General features: G+C 35.5%; 3 protein-coding genes across 4 annotated transcripts; 1 reads left to right on the forward strand and 2 right to left on the reverse strand.

Annotated features, from left to right (window-relative positions):
- Positions 1-334: 334 nt before the first annotated feature.
- Positions 335-6,384, reverse strand: Nop56. Its single transcript, XM_053763712.2, has 8 exons — positions 6,287-6,384; positions 6,008-6,212; positions 5,528-5,695; positions 4,121-4,319; positions 3,500-3,763; positions 2,909-3,063; positions 2,248-2,418; positions 335-1,217 (listed from the first exon to the last, which is right to left on the reverse strand). The coding sequence occupies exons 1-8, from the start codon at positions 6,287-6,289 to the stop codon at positions 1,003-1,005; spliced, it is 1,380 nt and encodes a 459-aa protein (XP_053619687.1). The 5' UTR covers positions 6,290-6,384; the 3' UTR covers positions 335-1,002.
- Positions 6,385-6,852: 468 nt separating this feature from the next.
- Positions 6,853-10,611, forward strand: LOC128680460 (uncharacterized). The gene is made up of 2 exons (XM_053763632.2): positions 6,853-8,245; positions 8,503-10,611. The coding sequence occupies exons 1-2, from the start codon at positions 7,052-7,054 to the stop codon at positions 9,754-9,756; spliced, it is 2,448 nt and encodes an 815-aa protein (XP_053619607.1). The 5' UTR covers positions 6,853-7,051; the 3' UTR covers positions 9,757-10,611.
- A 529-nt stretch (positions 10,612-11,140) lies between these two features.
- Positions 11,141-21,318, reverse strand: LOC128680461 (uncharacterized protein). 2 transcript variants are annotated; one of them, XM_053763633.1, is made up of 4 exons: positions 21,160-21,318; positions 13,642-13,824; positions 12,979-13,083; positions 11,141-12,135 (listed from the first exon to the last, which is right to left on the reverse strand). In XM_053763633.1, the coding sequence occupies exons 2-4, from the start codon at positions 13,820-13,822 to the stop codon at positions 11,408-11,410; spliced, it is 1,014 nt and encodes a 337-aa protein (XP_053619608.1). In that variant the 5' UTR covers positions 13,823-13,824; positions 21,160-21,318; the 3' UTR covers positions 11,141-11,407. The 2 variants fall into 2 exon arrangements, with proteins under 2 accessions (XP_053619608.1, XP_053619609.1); XM_053763634.1 differs by lacking the exon at positions 21,160-21,318 and adding an exon at positions 16,155-16,279.
- Positions 21,319-21,938: the final 620 nt, after the last annotated feature.

A 21,938-nucleotide genomic window follows, 5' to 3' on the forward strand; every position in this document is an offset into this window, starting at 1 on the left:
CAAAATCTACTGGACTTAACACGCGTAGAATATACCTGTAATAACACATGTGCACTTTTTATCCCGAAAATTTCACGGGAGCGAAGACCCGGGGCGCAACTAGTTATATCATAATTTTCAAGATCAATATGAATTAACAACCACTGTGGCGTAGCGGTCATCAAACCCTTCTGCTATGTCCTGGGTTCGTTTCCGAGCGCGGGCAAATATGGATCACAAACATTTGACTGCGGTTCTGGGTATTGTGCCAGTTTCTGGTGTCTATCGAACCCACGAAATAAGTTGCTTAGTATGGTAAATTTGGTATTTATTACGCTGATATTAAACAACAAACTGAACTTTCAATATATTTATTTAATCAAAGTTCACATAGACTAACGTTTATATCATTCGTTTAGTTACATTAAAACCTACTGTTGTTACCTACACAGAATAATACAAAGAATTCTCTACCAGGATTTTTGTTTAGGAAATAGTAACTAAATGAATGAAATTGTATAAATGTACACATACATTGTCAGTCGCCCTTATAAAATAAATCTATTCTTAAAATAACAAGTATAAAGTTATCACTTGCGCTGTGAAAAACTTGTACAATGACTGGCAATAGATAATGCAACTAGCTTGAAAAAGAGATAATAGGCCATCATGTAATATAAAATGTACAATAAGACCTCGAAGAAAATATTGTCCTCAGTTCAATCGTAATTATATAGATACCACTTCAAATACCATCAACTATTTCGAAAAAAGTCCTAAATAGTCTAGATCCCATCATAAAACGGCCTTACATTTCAATTCACTGGTTTATTATTTCTTTACGAACACGGTATGGGGTGGTCTGACTGAATTCGAAGATTCGGTTGTAACTTTACGACCAGCCGCCTGCCAGACGACAACCCTCTTTGAGATTTGAGGAAGACTGAAGTGACAACGCCATACTAAGTCAAATTCCATCCCTTTCCCAATTAGAATATTATTTATTTCCAGTCACTGCAAACACTAATCCTCGTCCATAGCTTCAGGCTGTTCCTTTTTCTTCTTCTTTTTCTTCTTTTTAGCGCTGGATGTGGCGTCCTGAACGATCTGGGTGGCCTCCTCTATAGCTTCCTTCATGACTTCGATGTTCTTCTTAGGTATGTCGCCAGTTTCGTAGAATTTCAAACGGTCTTCGACTTGCTGGCGTAGTTTTTCCCCGAATACGGTGGTTTGGTTTTCTGTAACAGTTTTTATTGTTATTATATTATAAATGTGAACAATAAAATAATTATATTTTAATAAAACTCGACTGAGCTGTTTTAAGTGTCGAGGTCAATACTTTTTGATCACAATATTGCAAGTTGATTATGAAAAAACACGCCTAGCGTGTAAAATAAAAAACGCGAGGCGTGTTTTTTCAAACCATAATATTATATAAAGTCATCAAAATAAAACCAGCCAAGTGCGAGTCAGAATCGTGTATAAAGGGTATCATACCATACTCTATAAAAAAAATGCAAAAAATCGTGTCTGTTTGGGAGGAGCCTCCTTAAATATTTATTTAGCGGCAATAGAAATACATACTCTGACAAAATTTCAACTGTCTAACTATCACAGGTTCGTGAGATACAGCTTATGAAAGACGGACATACAGATAGCGAAGTTTTGTAATAGGGTTCCATCATACTCTTTGAGTATGCTTTTTTCTTCTTTTTCGAGTATGTTATTACTAACATTGGTGGCATATTTTATTCAAGTCGCCTAAAGGCATCTGACATGACCTTTTATGACTATTGTATGTTTTAACTATTTACTATAGTGTTTAAAACAAAACTGTCGCAGCGGCTAGACATGTCACGTCCATAGAGAAACGCGCACGAGTGCCACCGCATATCATTTAGCACAACTGTTATTACCGTAAGACGATATGTAACTCGAACGATAGATCAAAGTGTGCATTTGTTGTGTCATTATCAAATATAGTTAGATATATAATACGACCTCGGTGGCGCAGTGGTAAAGTGCTTGCCTCTGAACCGAGAGGTACCGGGTTCGAACCCCGGTCGGGTCATTATGGAAAATTATCTTTTTTTATTGGCCCGGGTCTTGGATGTTTATCTCTCTGTATTTGTTATACAATGTATTATCGTAACACAAGTCTCGAACTTACTTTGGGGATAACTCAATCTGTGTGATTTGTCCTATTGAATTTATTATAATAATTTAATAAGATATTACAACGTAATACACAAGTTTAACACAACAAACCAGAGAAGCAGTCGATCCTGCTGGCGATAGAGCACTTGTTGGCGAGGTAGCGGCTGATGCGGCCCTTGTTCTTGAGGCCGGCGCGGCCGATGAAGGTGGAGTGGTACAGCAGCCCGTACTTCGGAGTGTTGGACCGCGTCTTCAGCGCGCGGAAGAGCGCTTTCTCCGCACCTATACGGGAAAAAGAACGTCCAAAACAAGTTTTTTACAAAAATGACATTTTTGCCACAAGCTTTTATTGTCGTCAGAGAAGTCATATGGTATTTAACGCCTGACAAAAACCCATGTCCGTGCTGCAAACGGTTGAGGAGTTCCCTCGTATGGAGCCATGTTTATCATAATAATGCATTGTCATGGAAACGAAAGCGACGTGGGATATTTCAACTCTGTATGTCAACTGGAAGTAGGAGAAATCCAACTTGCAAGATTTGATTACAGACAACGGGACAGGTGAAACTAAATAAAAGCTTGTAAAAATTACGTTCAAAACAATTGTATGCAGCCAGCTAACATGTCGCGCTAATGTTTTAGCTGGGTGTTTTACTCCTGTATTTGTATTCCAAATGCACGTCCTTTTTTATCCTATTTTACCGTAAGGTTATTATCATATTAGGTGGATGTGATTCTGTATTTTTTCTTCAATATATGGAAGGAATCTTACCCAAAATCTGCAGTGTGGAAGCGGGATACTTGGCCAGATTGGTCAATGACCCCGCCTTGGAGATGAGACGGGCCCCCACCTGGTCTCCCACCAGGGTGGTCAGGTTGGGTGCCACGCTGTTCATCTTTGTGTGCAAATACTCTGATATCTGTTTCCTGAGGAATAGCGGAATTTGTTTATTAGCTAATGTAGCTGGAGGAATGGATTGTACAAAAAATTACAGATTCTTGTAGTACATAATAAGATTTGAAATATTGAAACACAGTTTTAAAAATAGAGTGAACACCAGAGTAATAACCAGTGCTAAGTAAATAATTATTGATTAGAATAGTGTTGTGAGTGATTACATCATAATTGCCTTAAATCTAATTGGATTGGCCCGGGTCTTGGATATTTTTCTACAAATGTATATGTTATAAAATATATAGTATCATTGAGATAGTATCCCATAACAACAAGTCTCGAACTTACTTTGGGGCTAGCTCAATCTGTGTGATTTGTCCTAATATATGTATATTTATAATCAATCACTATGTCACCTTATAACCACGTAACAGTTGTTCCCTATGTATTCAGAAAATCAATACACACCTGTAATTACTCAAAGCCACCACACGACCGGCAAACATCTGTATATTAATCAAATCAACAGGCGAAATGTCCATTCCCATAGACATTTTGGAAGCGTCTATGATTGCCTGTGCCTTCTCAGAATCCCCCAGGATCTCAGTCAGGGTGTCCAAGGACTCCTCGGATAGAGTCTTGCGGTCTTTGATGTATTCCGCACATTTTGTGTACAGGTGGTTCTCTGGAACTATGCTTACAAGCTCTGGGAAGTGGTATGAGTACCACTCTCTGAAAACGAGTTTACTGTTACTGCCACGTTAAGCAAAACATACTTAGCACTATAAACAAACACATGTTTACACACGAAGACTGTAAACAGTCTAAAATTAACAGTGTAAAATTACTTAAAGTAAGTCTAAAAGTACTTAAAAGTACTTATGTAACTAATTTAAAAAAAGAAGGTTTTAAAAATAATAATTTGCATATTAGGATAGCTTAGTGTAGTATATTAGTTATTTAATCTCGACACCAAAACTCTGAATGATAAGCCTAGATTTGGCAGCCCCATTTTTAACACAATAATTAGGCCTCAAATAATAAATTGAAGGGTATAATTCAATGTTGCAATTTATTTATTCTATTCACCTGATTCTCATAGAAAACGTGTTAATATCCTTATCCAGCTGGTCCAGCAGAGCAATGGACTGTATGATCATGTTGTCCACCCGGTGCACGTTGAACTTGACTCGAGCTCTCGAGTATGAGTGCCCCAGTCCCAGCTGGGCCACGCTGCACGCCTTCCGAGTCAGCCCTTTGATGAGCGCGTGGAAGTGGTGGCGGATACCTGTATGTGTAAGTTAAAGAGCTGAATGTAAAATATTTTTTTTTATACATAAACTAGTGGTGACTAGTGGCTTGACCCGGTTTTGCTTGGGTAAAACCATACACCTAAACCTTCAGGAATCACTGTCTATTTAAAAAATATGTATCAAAATTGAAATATGTATCAAATTATCTTGAATTGCGTTCTACACCTAGGCAATAACAACCCAAAAAACTCATACACTATTGATGGAAAGACCCTGGAAGCTGTGCACCACCAAAAAGATCTTAGGGTGCATATCACGTCTAACTTAAAGTGGGAAGATCACATCTCCACAATAGCAAAGAGAGCAAATGCTTTTATCTATATTATTTGAAGATCTTTTCAGTACCTAACTATTGAAACCTTCAAAAAAAATTTATAAAACGTATATACGCCCTTTACTAGAGTATGCCATACAGATATGGAGGCCCCTACTTCCAGAAAGACATCAATCTCTTGTAAAGTGTCCAAAGGAGAGCGACTAAAATTCCTCATGCTCTCCGTTGCAAGTCATATGAAGAGAGACTTAGTGTCCTGCACCTCACTACCCTTGAAGAAAGAAGCCTTCGTGGTGATCTTATAACATTTTGAATGGAAACTACAATTTGCATAATTTTAGCTCAATATATAATAGGAACTAGAATGACAATTCCAAATCATCAAGGAGACACCACTGCATGATATCTCGCACACTGTCTAAAACCAACTCAGCTCAGCCACTTCCTCAGCAACCGGGTGGTCCGTAATTGGAATAGATTACCAGAGGAAGTTGTTTCTACACCATCAATACTCTTTTAAAAATAGACTTGATAAGTGGATAGAAGTGAACAATGTCAAAATGTCACTGTTGTATAAAATCTTAGAATCAATATAAAGTTATTAATTGATATCAGTGATGTGACTTTTTATAGTGAAATATCTAGAAACATTCAATGCTACTTGATATAGACACATCAGCTGCTGAAGCTGCCTGTCTATAACTAAATAAATAAATAAAATCTATTGTTAGTTTTAAAGATCTGAGCGTACATACAACAATGACAGCAAGAAGCGACTTTGTTTTATACTACTTACTTCTTACTTCCCTCGAGGACTGTTTTCCGCAGTGAGGCCTCTAGACTGGGCCCTTTCTGCGTGTTGTTGTTTTATACTATGTAGTGATTTGATATTTGATAGTCTTAAATTACCTCTCAATATCTCTGGAACAGCTCCAGTATGGGAGCAGGGGATCTCCATGGCCTCGCTGATGGCTGCCCCCAGCTTGGGGTCCAACACCCCCAGGGTGCATTTTGACCGCTTCTTCTTCTTTGGCAATGCTCCTTCCAGGAATAAATTCAAGTCCTCTGATACAATACCTGCATACATTAAAAAAAAAGTTAAGCTTTGACATTTTATGGATTAATGGCTATACATATAAACATTAGCCTTCCTTTATGAATGAAAATAAAAGAAAAATGTTCATAGACTCCTACAATTTCATTGTATTATCATATCAAAATATACAACCTCAAATACTAAATATACTATATCGATTACGTATTGTTTTCTCAAATGCGGACATAGATCACCGACGCTTAAAGGCTGAGGAAGAAACTGGGAAATCGCTCTGACATTATTATAAAAAAATACCTATTAACTTGTTAAACGTGGTAATAACCCTAAATTACCTTCTGATATGGCATTTATGTTTTCCAAAGCAGTAACGGCAGATTTGAAGGGCTGGAACGCTATTAGGGTCACGACAGAGTTGAATCGCTGAAGGTCTGTGACTGACTCCTCCACCTGCGGCAGGAAAGCTGCCAGCTCTTCGAACTCAGTCACTCGAAAGAGGGCGAAGCCCGCGCTATGCTCATACAGAACGTACAACTTACTCTGAAATTTAAATCAACTATTACACTTACAACAGACATTTACACAAATAATTTAGCTAATTATTATCTACGCACCATTTTTATGTTTTTATTCCATTTCTTTATAAAGAACTGGAGATAAACACGTGAGATTAGTTTGTTCGCCGAAACGCAGCGGTCTCGGATTGAGGTTAGAAACGTTTTGTTCTCAATTTATCTATCTACAGATTAAACTAGAACGTCTTTGTTCTTCTTTTTGTTTTAATCTGATTACAAAAAAAATATGACCTATACGGATACTTTACACATATTTATTAAATGAATTTATTACTTACATTAAGATAAGCCGCCTTTATTAAAATACTCATATACTTATAATGCAAAATAACTAAACGCTAATCGTATAGACGAAACATAAAGTTCTACTCATGGATTTAGTACGTGTGTACTTCGTGGTTCTATTGTTCTACTACAACAAACAATTCATGTCAGGAAAAATCTAAAACCGTAATTGGTTTCATATAATGAATAAAAGCCTGATTCCATGATAAAAACTAAATCGGATTGTTTTGTTTTTATGGAGAACAACAAACTTCTTTTAGTAATTTTTCATTGAAAAAATTACTGAACGTTATTGACTAGATATCTGTCAGCGTCGCAGTAACGGAAAATATTTGACATTTCGATTTTGAAAGTGAAGAATGTACTTACCTAGCTAGCGTTTGTTGTTTTGGTTGCATTTAATTCTTAATATTTTCTCCCTAAATCTAATAAGCTCTAAAGATTCAGTCTACCTAGTGTTTGTGATAATTGTGAGCGCATTACAATGGACTAATAATAATTGTTGAAAAAAGTCGCGAAATGGCTGCAATTACTATGCAAAAAGATCTTGTTGTTGCTTTCAAAAAGGAAACATATCTGAATGTGGGAATTCTGAGCAAATTACAGCCTATGCCTGGTGATTTAACGCGGCAAGTTTTCAAGGAAAATGCCTTGGAAAAGCCCACACAGGCCGTTTTCAATAACTTGTCGTATTATTTGGTGTGTATCATAGATGCTAAAGCATCAAGTGGTTTTTCCTGGCCTTTATACGACACCAAGACTGAGAGAGCTTACAGGAATGAATTATCCGGATTCATAAATGATTACAGCAGTAAAGGACTGTTATCTCCTGTTATGTCATCATATTTGGTGAATCCATCATGCTACAAAGTTACAATGTTGATATTTCAGCTCTCTCAACTAGCTGTTCAGCGCGTTCTGTTGACCAAAATGAAGAAAAACCGCCAAAGAGAGCTTTATGATGATATGACAGTCAAGTACAAGCAAAACAGAGAAGGTTTTATGGAAAATATTGAGTTAGAGACTGATTTTATGTTAAGTAAATTTTCCAACTATTTACACAAGAGGAAGTCCATGGAACAAATTGCTGAAATATTGCGCGGTAAAATTAAAGAAATTGAAGCTAAATTAGTGTCTTTAAATTGCCAGAAATACATTGATGATTTGGTTGATAAATATCTTGAAAATCATAATATCGATCAGGCTTTTAAAGATGAGATATTGAAAATTAAGGATATTAATAGTACACCTAAGATTTTTGATGATTGGTTTGATGTCATGGATAGAGAAATGGATAGGTTAGAGAGTGAGTGGGACAGAAGAATTTCTCCATTATTGGAAATGTCACGACAGTCGAGAGAGTGTACAGAATTGTTGATAAACAGGCATACAGGTGAAGCAGATAAAAGCTCATATACTATTGAGTTTGATCCTAACACTGATGACATTTGTACGAAGGATCTACAGGAACAAGTGAATAGCCAACAGAAATATATTTTACGTAATATTATTAAAGAGAACAAGTTGAGTTTTCCGAATCTCATACGCGGATTTCTGATATCAATTAGTTTTATTCTGAAAAATGCTGAGATTGGGGATGAAATATTCAAGTTCAATGAGTATTTGAACGGAGGCAGGAGGAGTTATAAGGAAATTGTGTCTTCGATGAGGATTCTGACTGAGAGGGTGTTCAGTGCTGAGGCTAGATTGGAGGTAAGCAGTTCTAGATAGAAATATCAGTAGAAACACATTTGTGATGTTCCATGAGAAAAGCTACCTTATGGAGGGAGACTTATTATTGTGGAAGTCACATTTTATGTCAATGTGATTGACTCTAGGTAACTTTTTGTTGCAGCCATATCATGTTTTTGTGTTTTTTTTTTTTCTACCTTTGCAGTATGCTCTAACTCCACAAACTAAAATCTACCGGGTAGATCAACTTTAATTTACTAAAATTTTTATTTTTCCAGCCATCATCTCTTCTGGTCAATGAGTCTTTGTCAATAAAGGAGCTTGCGGAGATACCTCCCATACCAGATCTGTCAGATTTAAAGGCCAACAGAGACCTGCACAGTCAAATGTTATTTGACACACTTACACCGTTCAGCGTATCAAAGCACCAGTTCAACTTGCTGAGGAAAAATTCATACCTGCTTTCCAAAAACCAGCCAAAATCATTACTGTCAGGGTCTTTCCAACCACCCAGGGATGATTTCCTGAAAAGCCTTATATCCTGCCGTGTTAGCACCTATGATCAATCTAACGCAAGCAATATTAACAACATATCCATCATTTCTCAAGTCACACAGAAAAACAATGAAACCATTGCTGAATGCACATCAGGCTTCACAAAGCAACAGATTTTGAGGTTACTTTCAACTAAAAAATCTAGCAGTTCAAAAAAATTCAAATATAAAACCGAAAGGCCCAATATTAATGTCAAAAGAGGTGGGTTATTTAACGAGTCTAATGTTTCCAATGAAAGTTGTGGTTTGTTTCGAAGTCATTCATCACCAAATCTCTACGAGAACAGAGAAAAGAGATCTATGCACAGATTACATAAACGTAAATTGTCTATAATGCAGGAAGATTCACCGTCTATACTGGAAGTTTCTGGAATATCGCGGTTAGAGAAGGAAAACAGTTATGGCACCCCTCAGAGTGGTAGTAACTCCGATAAATATAAGAACTTCAATAACCATGATACTACAAGCATAACAGTGATAACTATGACGAATGAAGCGGAAAAAATGATTACGATATTTAATAAAATCGAGTCCGAATTGAAAGAGGTGGAAGACTTTTCGCCAGTGTTTGAAGAAGAAAGGAAAAGTGAATTACAACAAGACTCTAAGTTGGAAACACCAAAAACAAATCCGCAGTTGATAAAAAAGACAAGTTCTTTGGAGAAGATAATAAATAGATTTAAAAAAATCAAAGCTAACGTTGTTTCGGAAATGAGTAGAGAAGAGGCTGAATTTAATACTATAGTTGAAGAAAAAGAAAATTATAACACTGTTAATGTTGATGTGTTCACGGCGAATAAAGTCTTATTGCCAGATCTGTTAAGTCCAAGTTGCAGTGTACTGTCAGCGAAGTCTGGTTATTTGGATCAATTGTGTTTTGATATGGATGAGACAGATAAGAGAAAACCTAGGGAGAGTCTTGGCACAGCTTTAGGAGTTGATCAAACATTTTTGGATCAATTTGATCTGATTGATTGATTCAAATTCTATTGAGATGTTACAAAATACATATGTATATACAAAGGGGTAATGCGGTAACTTGGGTAGATTCTTTGTGCGAAGTTTGAAGTAAATATTAACTTTAAACTTTGCTTAAGTTGGCGTCCAAAGTACCGTCTTATTATATACTATCTTACCACTTCGTATGTATATATAGGTATATTTAGTAACATTGTATATAATCATGTCTATCACATACAAGTTATTTATTAAATGTTGATGAAATGTATTTAATATTGCTTTTTCTTGTAAAAGAATGGGTATTTTAGAATTCGAAGAGCTTCTTATTCAAATTTTAAACTATAGAGTCCGCGCCACGAAATAAGGATGCGGCGCTACAGTCGCTGATAAAATTACGAGGCCCTTCTGATATTTATAGTTCCACAAATTTTCGTACGCAATATCGATGGCCGTTTATAATAATATTGGTTTTCGTGGTGCGGACTATAAGAGCCATGCCTCATTGTCGCACTTCGTCGCGACGACGCAGCACGTTGTAGCTCCATTATTTTCTATAGGTTTTGACACTGACGCGATTTGGTGTACGTCGAAACTTCATAAAATTTCTGCTGCTACAATGGGGCATAGTTTTTTTATGCTTTTTTTTAAAACTATTTCAGATTAATTGTGCCTTAATTATGACTATAGGCTTTTATATTATATTCTGTGTATTATAATATTTTGCATTGAAGTCTGATTAGTATTGTGTTCTTCATAATAAGTGTATTATATGTTATTATAATAATAAGGACCTAGGTAATGAATTAGGCTCTGCTGGATCAATTATAACTTACTTTCGTGTTTGGCTTGTCAATAAATCTTATATTTAATAGATTACCTTCTTTATTTATTCACATAATACGATATTACGACTTCTCTAACATGTGGACATTTCTTATTTTTTTCATAATTTGATTTTAAAAATAGCCATGTAACTTTCGATTTTTGTGCGGTAGCGATTTTCCACTATGTTACGATAAGGATTCAAGGTTATATTGTTTTATTACTACCAAACAGGCGTTCGACCCACCTTATGGTAATTGGTCACCGCAGCCTGTGGACGCTACAACACCTGGGTGTCACACACCGTTACCTACTTTATGGTCTAGGTTCTTTTGCCATATTTCCCTGTAATAGGGTGGTTCGTACAGCGTTTCGACCGCTGCAGTCGCGCTGTCATTACAATTTTTCAAATATTAACAAAGACAAGAAAGGGTTTTACTATATGACTTTACATTAATTACTCTGTACTGTAGTAATGTAAAATGTATGAATGATTGACTTTAGAAATTATTCCTTCCTCAAGAAAATTGACGGATTGTAATGCGAACCACCAATTACGTTACTTAAAAATAAAACTCCATTGTTTATAATATATTTTTATTAAAAAGAAAACAAAATAAATAATCTTAAGCTTAAAAAATAATAATTACTCAAAGCATAAAAATCAATTACGCTGAACTGTGCAAAAAAATTGGGGATATTCTACTAAATAAACATAATACCAGAATGGAATATATGGATTTGTTATTTTATCACAGAAGGGTTCTAACTCTTCTTTTGTACCTAATATTTTGTATACCAGTTCCGTAAAATTAAACATAAAAAATTACATTAAATATAAAAAACATTACAACCTAGGGTCGTTTTCTTCAAGTTTGACAGTGTTTTCGGAAATCTCCCACAATTTCCTCGCCTTAGCCGGGTCGCTCGCGGCAGCTGACAAAGAACTTTCCTTGCAATCGGAGAAGTATTTCCCATTGACCTTCTCCAGTTTCTCATCAATGGCCAGCATGACTGTTGTCTGGCAACCCTGGTACGGGGTCTTGAAGAATCCCTTGATGATCAGAGCCAAGCCCCAGTTCAGAGGAGCTGGTACATTTCTCCATATGCCTGTGTCAATAAGACCAGGGTGTAAGCAGTTGGCGGTGACTCCAGTGCCTTCTAACCTTCTTGCCAATTCCCTTGTAAACAGAATGTTAGCTTCCTTCGAAGCGTAGTACAAATACGCCGGCAAAACATCGACTGGGTTAGGATTCTCTAAGTCGAAAGTCGCGAGGCGATACAGCGACGAAGCAACCACTACAACCCTCGAAGGCGCGCTCTTTTTCAACAAATCTACCAATAAATGTGTAAGTAAAAATGGACCGTAATGGTTTGTCGCCATGGTCAATTCTATGTCGTCAGTAGATTTGGCTTTCTTGAAGGTTTGGGCGTAGCCAGCGTTGTGGATGAGAACGTCGAGTTTCTTCTCGGTTTTGTTGATGTCTTCGGCAAAAGCGCGGATGGAAGCAAAGGACGCCAAATCGAGTTTCTTGGCTACGATTTCGGTGTTGCGCGTCGCGTCAATTATTTGTTCTGTGGAAAAAGAATTACGGGTTATTGAAGATTAATCTTACTTCTACGAAGTAACTTATATACACTTTTATACTAATCTATATTCTAGTATACGTACTAATACAAGTCCGCTATCAATGATTTTGTTTGCTGGTAAACGAAAATTTGAACTTTCTACACAGAGCAATAATAGTGGTCACATGCTGATCTCAAACAATATAATAGCCATAATGACTCAAAAAGAACTTTCTGGAACGTTCCATCTAACTATTGGAAGAAATTAGAAATATTGGTGCCTTTTTACTTCGTTCGTTTCCTATTTGTAAGTTTTATATTCAGACTTATGTTGTGTACATAAAATAAATAACATATTGTTCCTTTAAAATCTTGTTGTTATACGATAATAACTAAATGACGAGGCGATATAACGACGCCACATCTTAGTTAATTGATTTGACCGTTACAAATTAATTACACAATGATTTCTAGTAATTCCCTTATCGCTGTGTCACACTAGAACTATTCCGTTTCATGATGATACAGACCTACAGTGTGCCCAGAGTCCCTATGTGCGAAATTCGAAGACCACGTTGAGTTCAATGGATATTATGAACATTTTGTGTGTAATGTACAAATTGTTTTTGATGTTGAGTAGGCAGTATAGTATCTTAGTACCTACTTACATAAATACAAACGTTGGTTCCGTTTTTACTGTTTCGTTGAAAAGTTTATCTTCGAAACCATATTCAAATATTTATTTGCATCTTTATTTCTTACGAGTATATTATTGATACAATCAAGCAATCAAATAGAGACGTGATTTGTAATAATATGTAGATACCTAATAATTCAGATTTTATCTACCTTTGAGTTTCTCAGCAGCTTCCAAGTTTCTGCACGCCATGATGACCCTGGCGCCTCGCCTCGCCAGCTCCTTGGCGGTCTCCTTGCCGATGCCACTTGTGCATCCTGAAAATTAATGGTCATACTTATTTCTCATATCATCCGTCTATTGCAACATGAGTGCACACAATATAATAATATAGTAATAACTTCGTGTGTGAGTAAAAATCCGTTTCCTGTGGGAATTTAAGAAAATCTTTCTTAGTGCTCCCCTACACTGTTTTATATATATATATATATATATATATATATATATATATATATATATATATATATATATATATATATATATATAAGGCAAACAGGTATGCGACCCATCTGATGGAAACTGGTTACCGCAGCTAGGAGTGTTACAGGCACGTTACCGGCCCTGAATGAATCTTAATCCAAATATTCCAAAAAGTGCGATCTTTGTTATCTTAAATACCCGTGATATACCTAGAGGACAAACTCCAGGAGTGCCTGCGCTGGCACGGCCACATCTCACTGGTTTGATGCCATCAAGGATAATATCCGTGCCAATGATCTGACAAATAGGGAAGCCGACAGCCGTGCAAATGGATCCTGGACTCTAAGGATGAAGTGGGAACCGAGAAAACGATCTGATGAAAAAGACAGATGTACCTGTAATAATAACAGTCTTGCCGTCCATTTTAGTTCTCTCCTTGTATCTGCCGCACGTGTACTGAGCGTACAGCTTGATGATGAGCAGGAGTGTGAAGACCCCGGCCACCAACGCTATGAGGCCTACGACCATCAGTACTGGCAGCATCCAGATCCAATAGGTGGACTGCCACGCGATCATATCTGAGGGGAGAAAGAAATTATTATTTTTTCACACCAATATAATATATTCAATATAATATCAACTCATTATAAATGCGAAAGTAAGTTTGTTACCTCTTCACGCTCTATCTACTCAATCTTCTTGAAATTCTTCTTGCATACATGTAATTTGAAGTATCGAGAAGGACATAGGGTACCTTTCATCCCGGAAAACTAATGCGGGCGAAACCGCGGACAAAAGCTATATGTTTGTGTGTTCATGCGTATGTTTATTTACTTAAATAGGTCGGTTGCATTTTGTCTTCTCTTTGTCTGTGGTAATTACGACCTACAAATTAGATTTGTCAATCAATTCATTAAAATGTGCAAAGGGAAACCAGGTCATTATTAAATTAGGTGAGTGACCTGATTCTCATCGACTAAATCATATTAATCGATTCCTACTTAGAACAATTATAAAATACTATAGCATTCACAACATTTATTTTTACCTATTTATTTCTAATATCAAGTCATTTGTGTACCTACTTAACAATAATTTTCAAAAACCAAAATTAAAACGTAACTAGGTAAGTACCTATAGTAATAGAAAAACTAAACCAAAAAATGAAAGAAAGCTAGCAAAATTGCCACGTGGAAGGCAATGCTTTTTCTTTGTGCAAAGAATTCTAGCATTCAGGTCACTGACTTGTCCTCAAATACTATAATAAGTTTATTACAATAATAACTTGACAGATTATCGTTGTTAAAGAGATCGTATTGCATTTATATTGTATTCCATGAGTGACAACATTGTGAGTGAGAGTGACAAAATATATCATGTCCGTGCATTAAACCGTTGATGAGTTCCACCATCAGGTCATGCTCGCCATAATAATTCGTCGTCATCAAAATTAAATGTGTGTAAAAAATTACACAGAAAAGTGTGAAAATTGCTCGTTTGAAGATATTATTTTTCAAAATTGAGCGGCAATATTTCACTCGAACATACATACATATTTAGATACAGGTACAAGATTAATAAAATGCTTGTATGCTTGCGTAATAATAACCTACATAACAATATTAAAACAATTTCATGCTGATATTGATATAAATATACTTGGTTACATTAAGTAGTGTTCGAGACGGGAGAAAGTCGTTTCTTTCTCAATAACATTAGGCTATCACGATAATACCGCAAATTTGGATGTAGTTATTATAATTCTTACATAAGTATGTATGATTATGAGTATAGATAGTTACCTAAGTTTATACTTATGAATATATACCTATGTATTGTAAACCTCGTGTCTTATTGAGTAACTTGATTATGCTTATTTTATTTGATTGATCGCGTAATTGTGTACAGTTGTTTCAATTATACTTAGGCACGTATTTATAATATTTGTTTAGGTACATATTATTTATTATATAAGAGAACATGTAAATGGTCAGTAGGCTCACAAGTACCTAGTTGCCGACACGATAGGAACATGATTGTTATTTTATAATCGTATGTTTTCCGCATATAATAAAAGTAAAATACCTAAATAAAGTGTTACTTGGAAAAAAAATAAGTGAATTCGTTTATAACAAGTATAATACAATACCTATATATGTTTAGCTTGTTTACGACTTATTATATCCTAATTCATATTTTTTACGTTAGTTTTAAGTCGCGTAAGTCATAATAGAAACGTAAAAAATTAGGTAGGTACGATAGAAAGTTTATAATTTTAAATCACTCCTAAATAACTGATGCAGATTTTACCGTTGAGTTTTTACTGTTAAATTTCGTCATCATAAATTAAAAATTCAACAATATGCCACTTAATGATCTATTCGTCTATTCTGGCCACACGTCTCCAACCGGAAAAATACCGTTAGATTCCATTCAAAAAATAAACTAAACATAACCTCGAGATCATTTTCTAATGGTCTAAATTAAGCACAAGACAAGTTTTTCAAGTAGTATTTAGTAATTTCAATTGAAGATTTTTTATCATTTATTTTATCAGAGTATATAGTATATAGGTAAATTTGCTTACCTAGATGTATGAAAATCATTAATAATTGTCATAAATATGGTTTGAATCTGAGTTCCCAATTATCGATATAAAAAAAATATATATATGTGTATATAAGTTCTTTCACACATCAAAGTTAATTCAAGTTCAATAAAATTATGAACAGGGCTTAGCTTACAAACATAGAAAAAAATAAGACCTACTTTATAATTCCACAAAAATAGCAGTGAATTTAAAGAGTAACTAGTTATTTACTACACTCTTAACCTTATACAAGTTATTGTAATGTTTATTTATAGGTAAATTAATAGATGACAAACCAATCAACCTGCAGTTACTTACACTATAGAAGGCGAAAGTAGAACTCTTATTGTCTTGTAACTAACAATATCTATCGAAAAATAAGTCTCGCACGACCGATCACAAAGAATAATAAACGTGAACTGATTTGATTAAAATTCTGTGGGTAACTTTGCTAATCACGCGAATAAAACCTTAGTGATGTTACGACGTCAAGGTATATTAGGCTTTCAATCGTGTAGTTTAAAGATAAATTTAGTTTGAAGTTAATTGAGTTGTAGACAGACGTTTCAACTTTAAAGTAAGGCCGCTAATTATTTTTATTACATTCAGGGTAATGGTACTCTTGTTAAACAGTGCAATGTAAAGAGAGTCTCCTCTCTTCTCTAGTACCTATTTCTTTCATTATCGCGTATACCCGACACCACTACCACACAGACACCTGAAGCCCAGGGTCTGCTCCTCATTATAAATATTATTAAATAACTTTTGCCACAGTTACGTACAAAAAAATTTAGATAAAACGTGAAGAGGTTACTTAGGTACTTTCCCTTTTAAGTATAATAAAGCCTAATTACTTACATGTGAATCAGACGCGAAAGGATGTGTATGAGTATATATGAATGTTACTCAATCACATAAAATCTACAGGATTTTATCTACAATCTTCTATATCTATACATATAATAAAACTGTAAGTGTTTTTTATATTTGTTCGTAACATAAAAACTACTGGATGGAATATGATGCGGTTTTCTCAGTTGTATAGCGGATGGTCTAACTTAAAATGTTGTATAGGTTTCATCGCGATACATTGCTTAGAACCCGAGATGCGAGAGCAAAGCTAGTAGAACACATAATTACTTTTCGAAACCAAATGGTAGTGGTTGCGAATTCTATAATATGAGTATATTGGTTAGAAAGAGAGGGAGGAACTTTTAAATAAACATATTGTGCAAAACTTAAGTACTTACTGTGTATACACATGCATTGTTACGTCGTGACACAGATCCATAATGAATGACACGTAAATACGATTCTTCAGTTAATTGCTTAACTTCGTTCTCGATAACTCATTAACTAATTTATCAAATTATCACACAAGTACATGACCCAAGGATATATTATTCAATTTAGTATACTAGCGGCTCGTAAAAACAGACTAGACTTGTGTTATGGGATACTTACTCAACGATACTATATTTTATAACATATACATATATAGATAAACATCTAAGACCCGGGCCATTCAGAAAAAGATCATCTTCCATCATGACCCGACCGGGGATCATAAATTATACACATAAACCTTCCCCAGGAATAACTCTATATCTAATGGTTAAAACCGCATGAAAATCCCTGCAGTCGTTTTTGAGTTTATCACGAAGAGACAGACAGACGCGGTAAAGGACTTTGTTTTATAATATGTAAGGATATACAGTCTATTGCTCACTTATCGTATGTAATTTATCTCTCAGTCAGTATATATTTTACTTACGTTAAAGTTTACAGCCATATTAAATTGACAGCTACGCTCCAGTAATAAGGGCGAATTTGATATATTTCATAGGTGTGTGTTTGATGTATTGTTTAAAGAGATGCGTTGATCTGTCTTTATAACAGGGTCAAATATGTATTTTATCAATTGGCTACTTTCCAACTAGTCAAATACTTTTATTAACGTCAAAAACAATGATATATTTATATTGGCTTTGTATAACGGTAAAATCTTGTGACGTCACAATTTTGGAGTCAAAAAGCTTGTAAGTTTTTAGCATAAGTCTATTTAGTTAAATTGGCAGAAGGCGAAGCGGTGGTGGTGTAAAGGTTAAGACCCCCGCCTGTGGATCTAAAGGTCCCAGGTTCGAATCCTACTCGTGCCACATGAGTTTGTATACCAATCTGACTCGTGTATAGTTGCTTTCATCGTCCACCACTTGCTTCCGGTGAAGGAAAAACATCGTGAGGAAACCTGCACACTGGTTGATTATTAACTTGTGTGTGAAATGGAGAAGGCAATGGCAAACCACTCCATTAATAATGCCAAGAAAATTGTTACGTGTTTTTCATTCCATGTAATGACCACGACCCTCAGTCATGAGGAATACGACTATGAAGAAGAGAATTTAGTTAGCTTCGATTTTATTTTTTTCGTTTTATTATAATATAAATTCAAATAAATCTTATCGTAAAATATAAACAATTAAATAAAATTAATTAAATTAAACAATCTTATAAAAAATCTTAAAAATATCTAAGGAAGGCTCCCTACAGATAAGGTACCTACTAATAAAATGATGAATTAAAGTGGTATTTAATCACCGTGATGTGATTAAATAAATAAATAAATAAGTATATTGGGACAAATCACACAGATTGAGCTAGTCCCAAAGTAAGTTCGAGACTTGTGTTATGGGATACTAACTCAACGATACTATATTTTATAATAAATACATATATAAATAAACATCCAAGACCCGGGCCAATCAGAAAAAGATCATTTTCCATCATGACCCGACCGGGGATCGAATCCGGGACCTCTCGGTTCAGTGGCAAGAACCTTACCACTGCGCCACCGAGGTTGTCAAAAGTATTATTTGTACAGTTGACTGTACATCAAGTTACCCTGCATGGATCTTTACGGCGGTAATAGAGGCTAATTTACAATGAATTTAGGTGGGCTGATGTGCTGTCGACTGTACTTACATTTAATTTTTTTGCACAGCACAGACAGCCAATTTTCACTCAAGATATATTTTTTTTCCATGAACTTTCACTACACCACTAACAAAGGTGAAGCAAGCGGATACAAAAACTGGTATTAAAATGTCGTTCAGCGCTAGTGAAATGAATCATTTACATTGTCGATTACAATAAGAAAGTAATACATTATTTTGGTTCACATGATAAGAATATTTGAATATGCGAGTATGATGAATTGCATTTAAAATATATTTTTTTGGGTTGGTTCTTTTGATGTGTGTACTAGTTAGGTATGCTAAAGATAAATCAAATTATTTTTAAGCTCCAACGCAAAAAGAGATACTATTACGCCTATAAGAGATGCAGTGTACAGTCAACAGCACATCAACTTACCAAATACATTGCAAACTCGCCGCTATTACCGCGCCATAGTGATTCATGCAGGGTAATTTGATGAGCTGTTGACTGTACTTGACATGCACTCCACTGTACATAGAACACAATGTTACCTGTGTCACTTTCTAGTATATTCTATTGAGAGTAGAAAAGGCCACGCCCACATATCATTTTACTAACACAGCATTAAGCCGGTTTTGTAGTGGCCTATAGTGCGATAGTCAGGTTCTGATGGAATTATTTGGACAAACAATTAATTAATTTGTATATTTATATTAGAGAAAGTTAACCGAGAACTTTTTTGACGCCGTGGTGCGAGACTTTTATACAATGCTGCCTGATATCAAACAAAGTCGCAATATAAGTAATTAGAGTTCCGTCCTGGCTTCGCTCGCATAAAACCATAACAAAAAGTAGCCTATGTAACTACTGAAGGTTTCGCCTATCTCTGTATAAAATTTCATCAAAATCGGCCCAGTAGTTTTCGAGTTTTATTAAAATTATTAAAAACAAAAATACAAATCTTTTCTCTTTATAATATTAGTATAGACTAGTGGTACGTCCCAGCTTCGCTCGATTAAAACCATCATCATTTGTACATCCAAACTATTCTTGAATGTAATAAATTATTGTTGAAACCCACATCATATATTATGTAACGTAGTGTTGCGGGCTATACATAGTAATTGACTAAACCTGTAATTTGAAGCCCAGATGTGGAGCCGAGAACGAGAAAGTACAATTCGGTCCAGTGACTCCGCTTTCCATAAATATACAATTATAAAAAACATTTGAATAGAAAGCATTCACCTAAATTCTTGATTTTTTTATTCCGAAAAAAGTACAGTATACATCCCATGTCAAGTTTCTGCATGAACCTATAAGACTCGATAATAGAGGCGAATGTGGTGGAATGATTTGGATAGGTCGTTGTACCATCGACTGTACCTCGAGTATATGATAGACGTCAACCCTTTTTGGGAAAGCTGTTGTTGTCAATCAGCTGATGCCTTTGCACTCTTAGTGACCCTATTCTAGGGCGGAAACCACTAGCCAGGACTTAACACTTTTCGTAAAAATATATTTTATTGAAACGATTTAGAATTTGTTTTTAGAAAATAGGTATATCGGTATGATACTTACATTAAATAGTTTCAGAATTAATAGGGTTCAACTCTAACAGACCAATGGCCTCTTGAGAAAATAAACAAATATCACGTCTTTATATTACGGCGTAAACAGAACCAAATTTAAGATCGACTTTTGTTAACTGACGTCTTTGCAGAAAAGTCTGCGTTGAAGTGTATTGAACCGCGTCTCCTTCACCTGCGCTTTCTAAGTCGGCGGTAGAGGTTTTAAGTAACTTTTGTCGTCATTAGTGATGTACATCATCTTAAGATAAATAAAGAGTTTTGAATTTGAATTATCTATGATTGCTTATCAAATATCAAATTTATAGTCATGATTACCACCATTTAACATATCACTATTCATAACTATCAATCAGTTACTCACTGTACCTACATCAGACAGTTCATTTGTAACGACAACAATAACAAAATGGCCGACAGCTGTCATAATCTTATACATTCATATCTCTTCATCTACCTACCGCTAACAATGACCCAAGACCTCAGCACTAGCATAATTGACAATAATTAAGTGAGGATTAAGTTGGAATATGATAAACTATATTTTGCCTGCGACTTTTATAGCGTAAATTACGTCCTCTGTAGCCTAAAGTTCGAGTCCCGGTCAAGTCAACATTTAAAATTATCAAAGTGACGATGTTTTTCTTCACCGGAAGCAAGCGGTGGTCTTCAGTCAGATTGGTATACAAACTCATGTGACACGAGTAGTATTCCAACCTGGGACCATTCGAGTCAGACGATCTTAACCATGGGACTACCGCCGCTTCATACAATAAATCCTTTAAAACAATACATACCGAAAGTGGATTTGTCAACTGGTCACAAAAAAACACTATTAAAAAAACACGTGTTGTCTGTCCGCTGGTCTTCTTGTAACTGTTTCAGATGGTCCATCACTCGGACTGGATGCTGCAAAAATACTTTTACTTCCCTATTTCTTAATATCCAACCTTAAAACATAAGGAAAGAGTCGAGTTTCGAGTATTTGTGAGAAGGCTTTCACGGCACAGTGCAATGGCCGACGGAAATTTATAGTTACGAGCTTACAAGTTATGTCAAAAATCTCGATGATTTTGATGTCAATGAGTCTAGGAGCTCTTATAGAGGCTAATCTATAAAATAAATATATAAAATAAATAAATTTTAAACGGTCAATATATTAAGCTTTTTGTTTACATTTAACCTAGCTTAATATTTCTGCCTGGTCTCCATGGTTTGCTTACCATCAGACAACGCTACCACTACGCCATAAAAAAATGGCTGGCGATTTTGCTCCCGCGGGAATTGCAAACGGACATGCGGCCGTTCTGATGGTAAGTGGTCACCACAGCCGTCGGACGCCTGCAACACCGATGATTTGTCCTAATATTTATTTATTATTATTATTATTATTTATATTCTAGGCGACCATTCGCTAAGCATCTGTCCACCTGCCATCATTCCGTCCCAGGTGTCCTGCCCAGTTCAGTTAAGCTTCATGACCACGTCTCTAACGTCCCTTACTTTGGTACGATGTTGAATCACGGTGTTTGGAACGTCATCTTGTAACCTGAAGCCGAACATAGCATTATATACG

The sequence above is a fragment of the Plodia interpunctella genome, chromosome 24 (assembly GCF_027563975.2).
Source record: "Plodia interpunctella isolate USDA-ARS_2022_Savannah chromosome 24, ilPloInte3.2, whole genome shotgun sequence".
In the NCBI taxonomy this organism is placed as follows: domain Eukaryota; kingdom Metazoa; phylum Arthropoda; class Insecta; order Lepidoptera; family Pyralidae; genus Plodia; species Plodia interpunctella.

What these genes read in the sequence shown, in the direction of transcription:
- Nop56 (XM_053763712.2), bottom strand. An exon ending in ACGTTTTCTATGAGAATCAG is followed by an intron (nt 3,764 to 4,120) that starts GTGAATAGAATA and finishes ACTCGTTTTCAG; the next exon opens with AGAGTGGTACTCATACCACT. An exon ending in CAGGATCGACTGCTTCTCTG is followed by an intron (nt 1,218 to 2,247) that starts GTTTGTTGTGTT and finishes AAACTGTTACAG; the next exon opens with AAAACCAAACCACCGTATTC.
- LOC128680460 (XM_053763632.2), top strand. Translation starts at nt 7,052, where the DNA reads ATGGCTGCAATTACTATGCAAAAAGATCTTGTTGTTGCTTTCAAAAAG. An exon ending in GTGCTGAGGCTAGATTGGAG is followed by an intron (nt 8,246 to 8,502) that starts GTAAGCAGTTCT and finishes TTATTTTTCCAG; the next exon opens with CCATCATCTCTTCTGGTCAA.
- LOC128680461 (XM_053763633.1), bottom strand. Translation starts at nt 13,822, where the DNA reads ATGATCGCGTGGCAGTCCACCTATTGGATCTGGATGCTGCCAGTACTG. An exon ending in CAAGACTGTTATTATTACAG is followed by an intron (nt 13,084 to 13,641) that starts GTACATCTGTCT and finishes ATTAATTTTCAG; the next exon opens with GATGCACAAGTGGCATCGGC. An exon ending in AGCTGCTGAGAAACTCAAAG is followed by an intron (nt 12,136 to 12,978) that starts GTAGATAAAATC and finishes CTTTTTCCACAG; the next exon opens with AACAAATAATTGACGCGACG.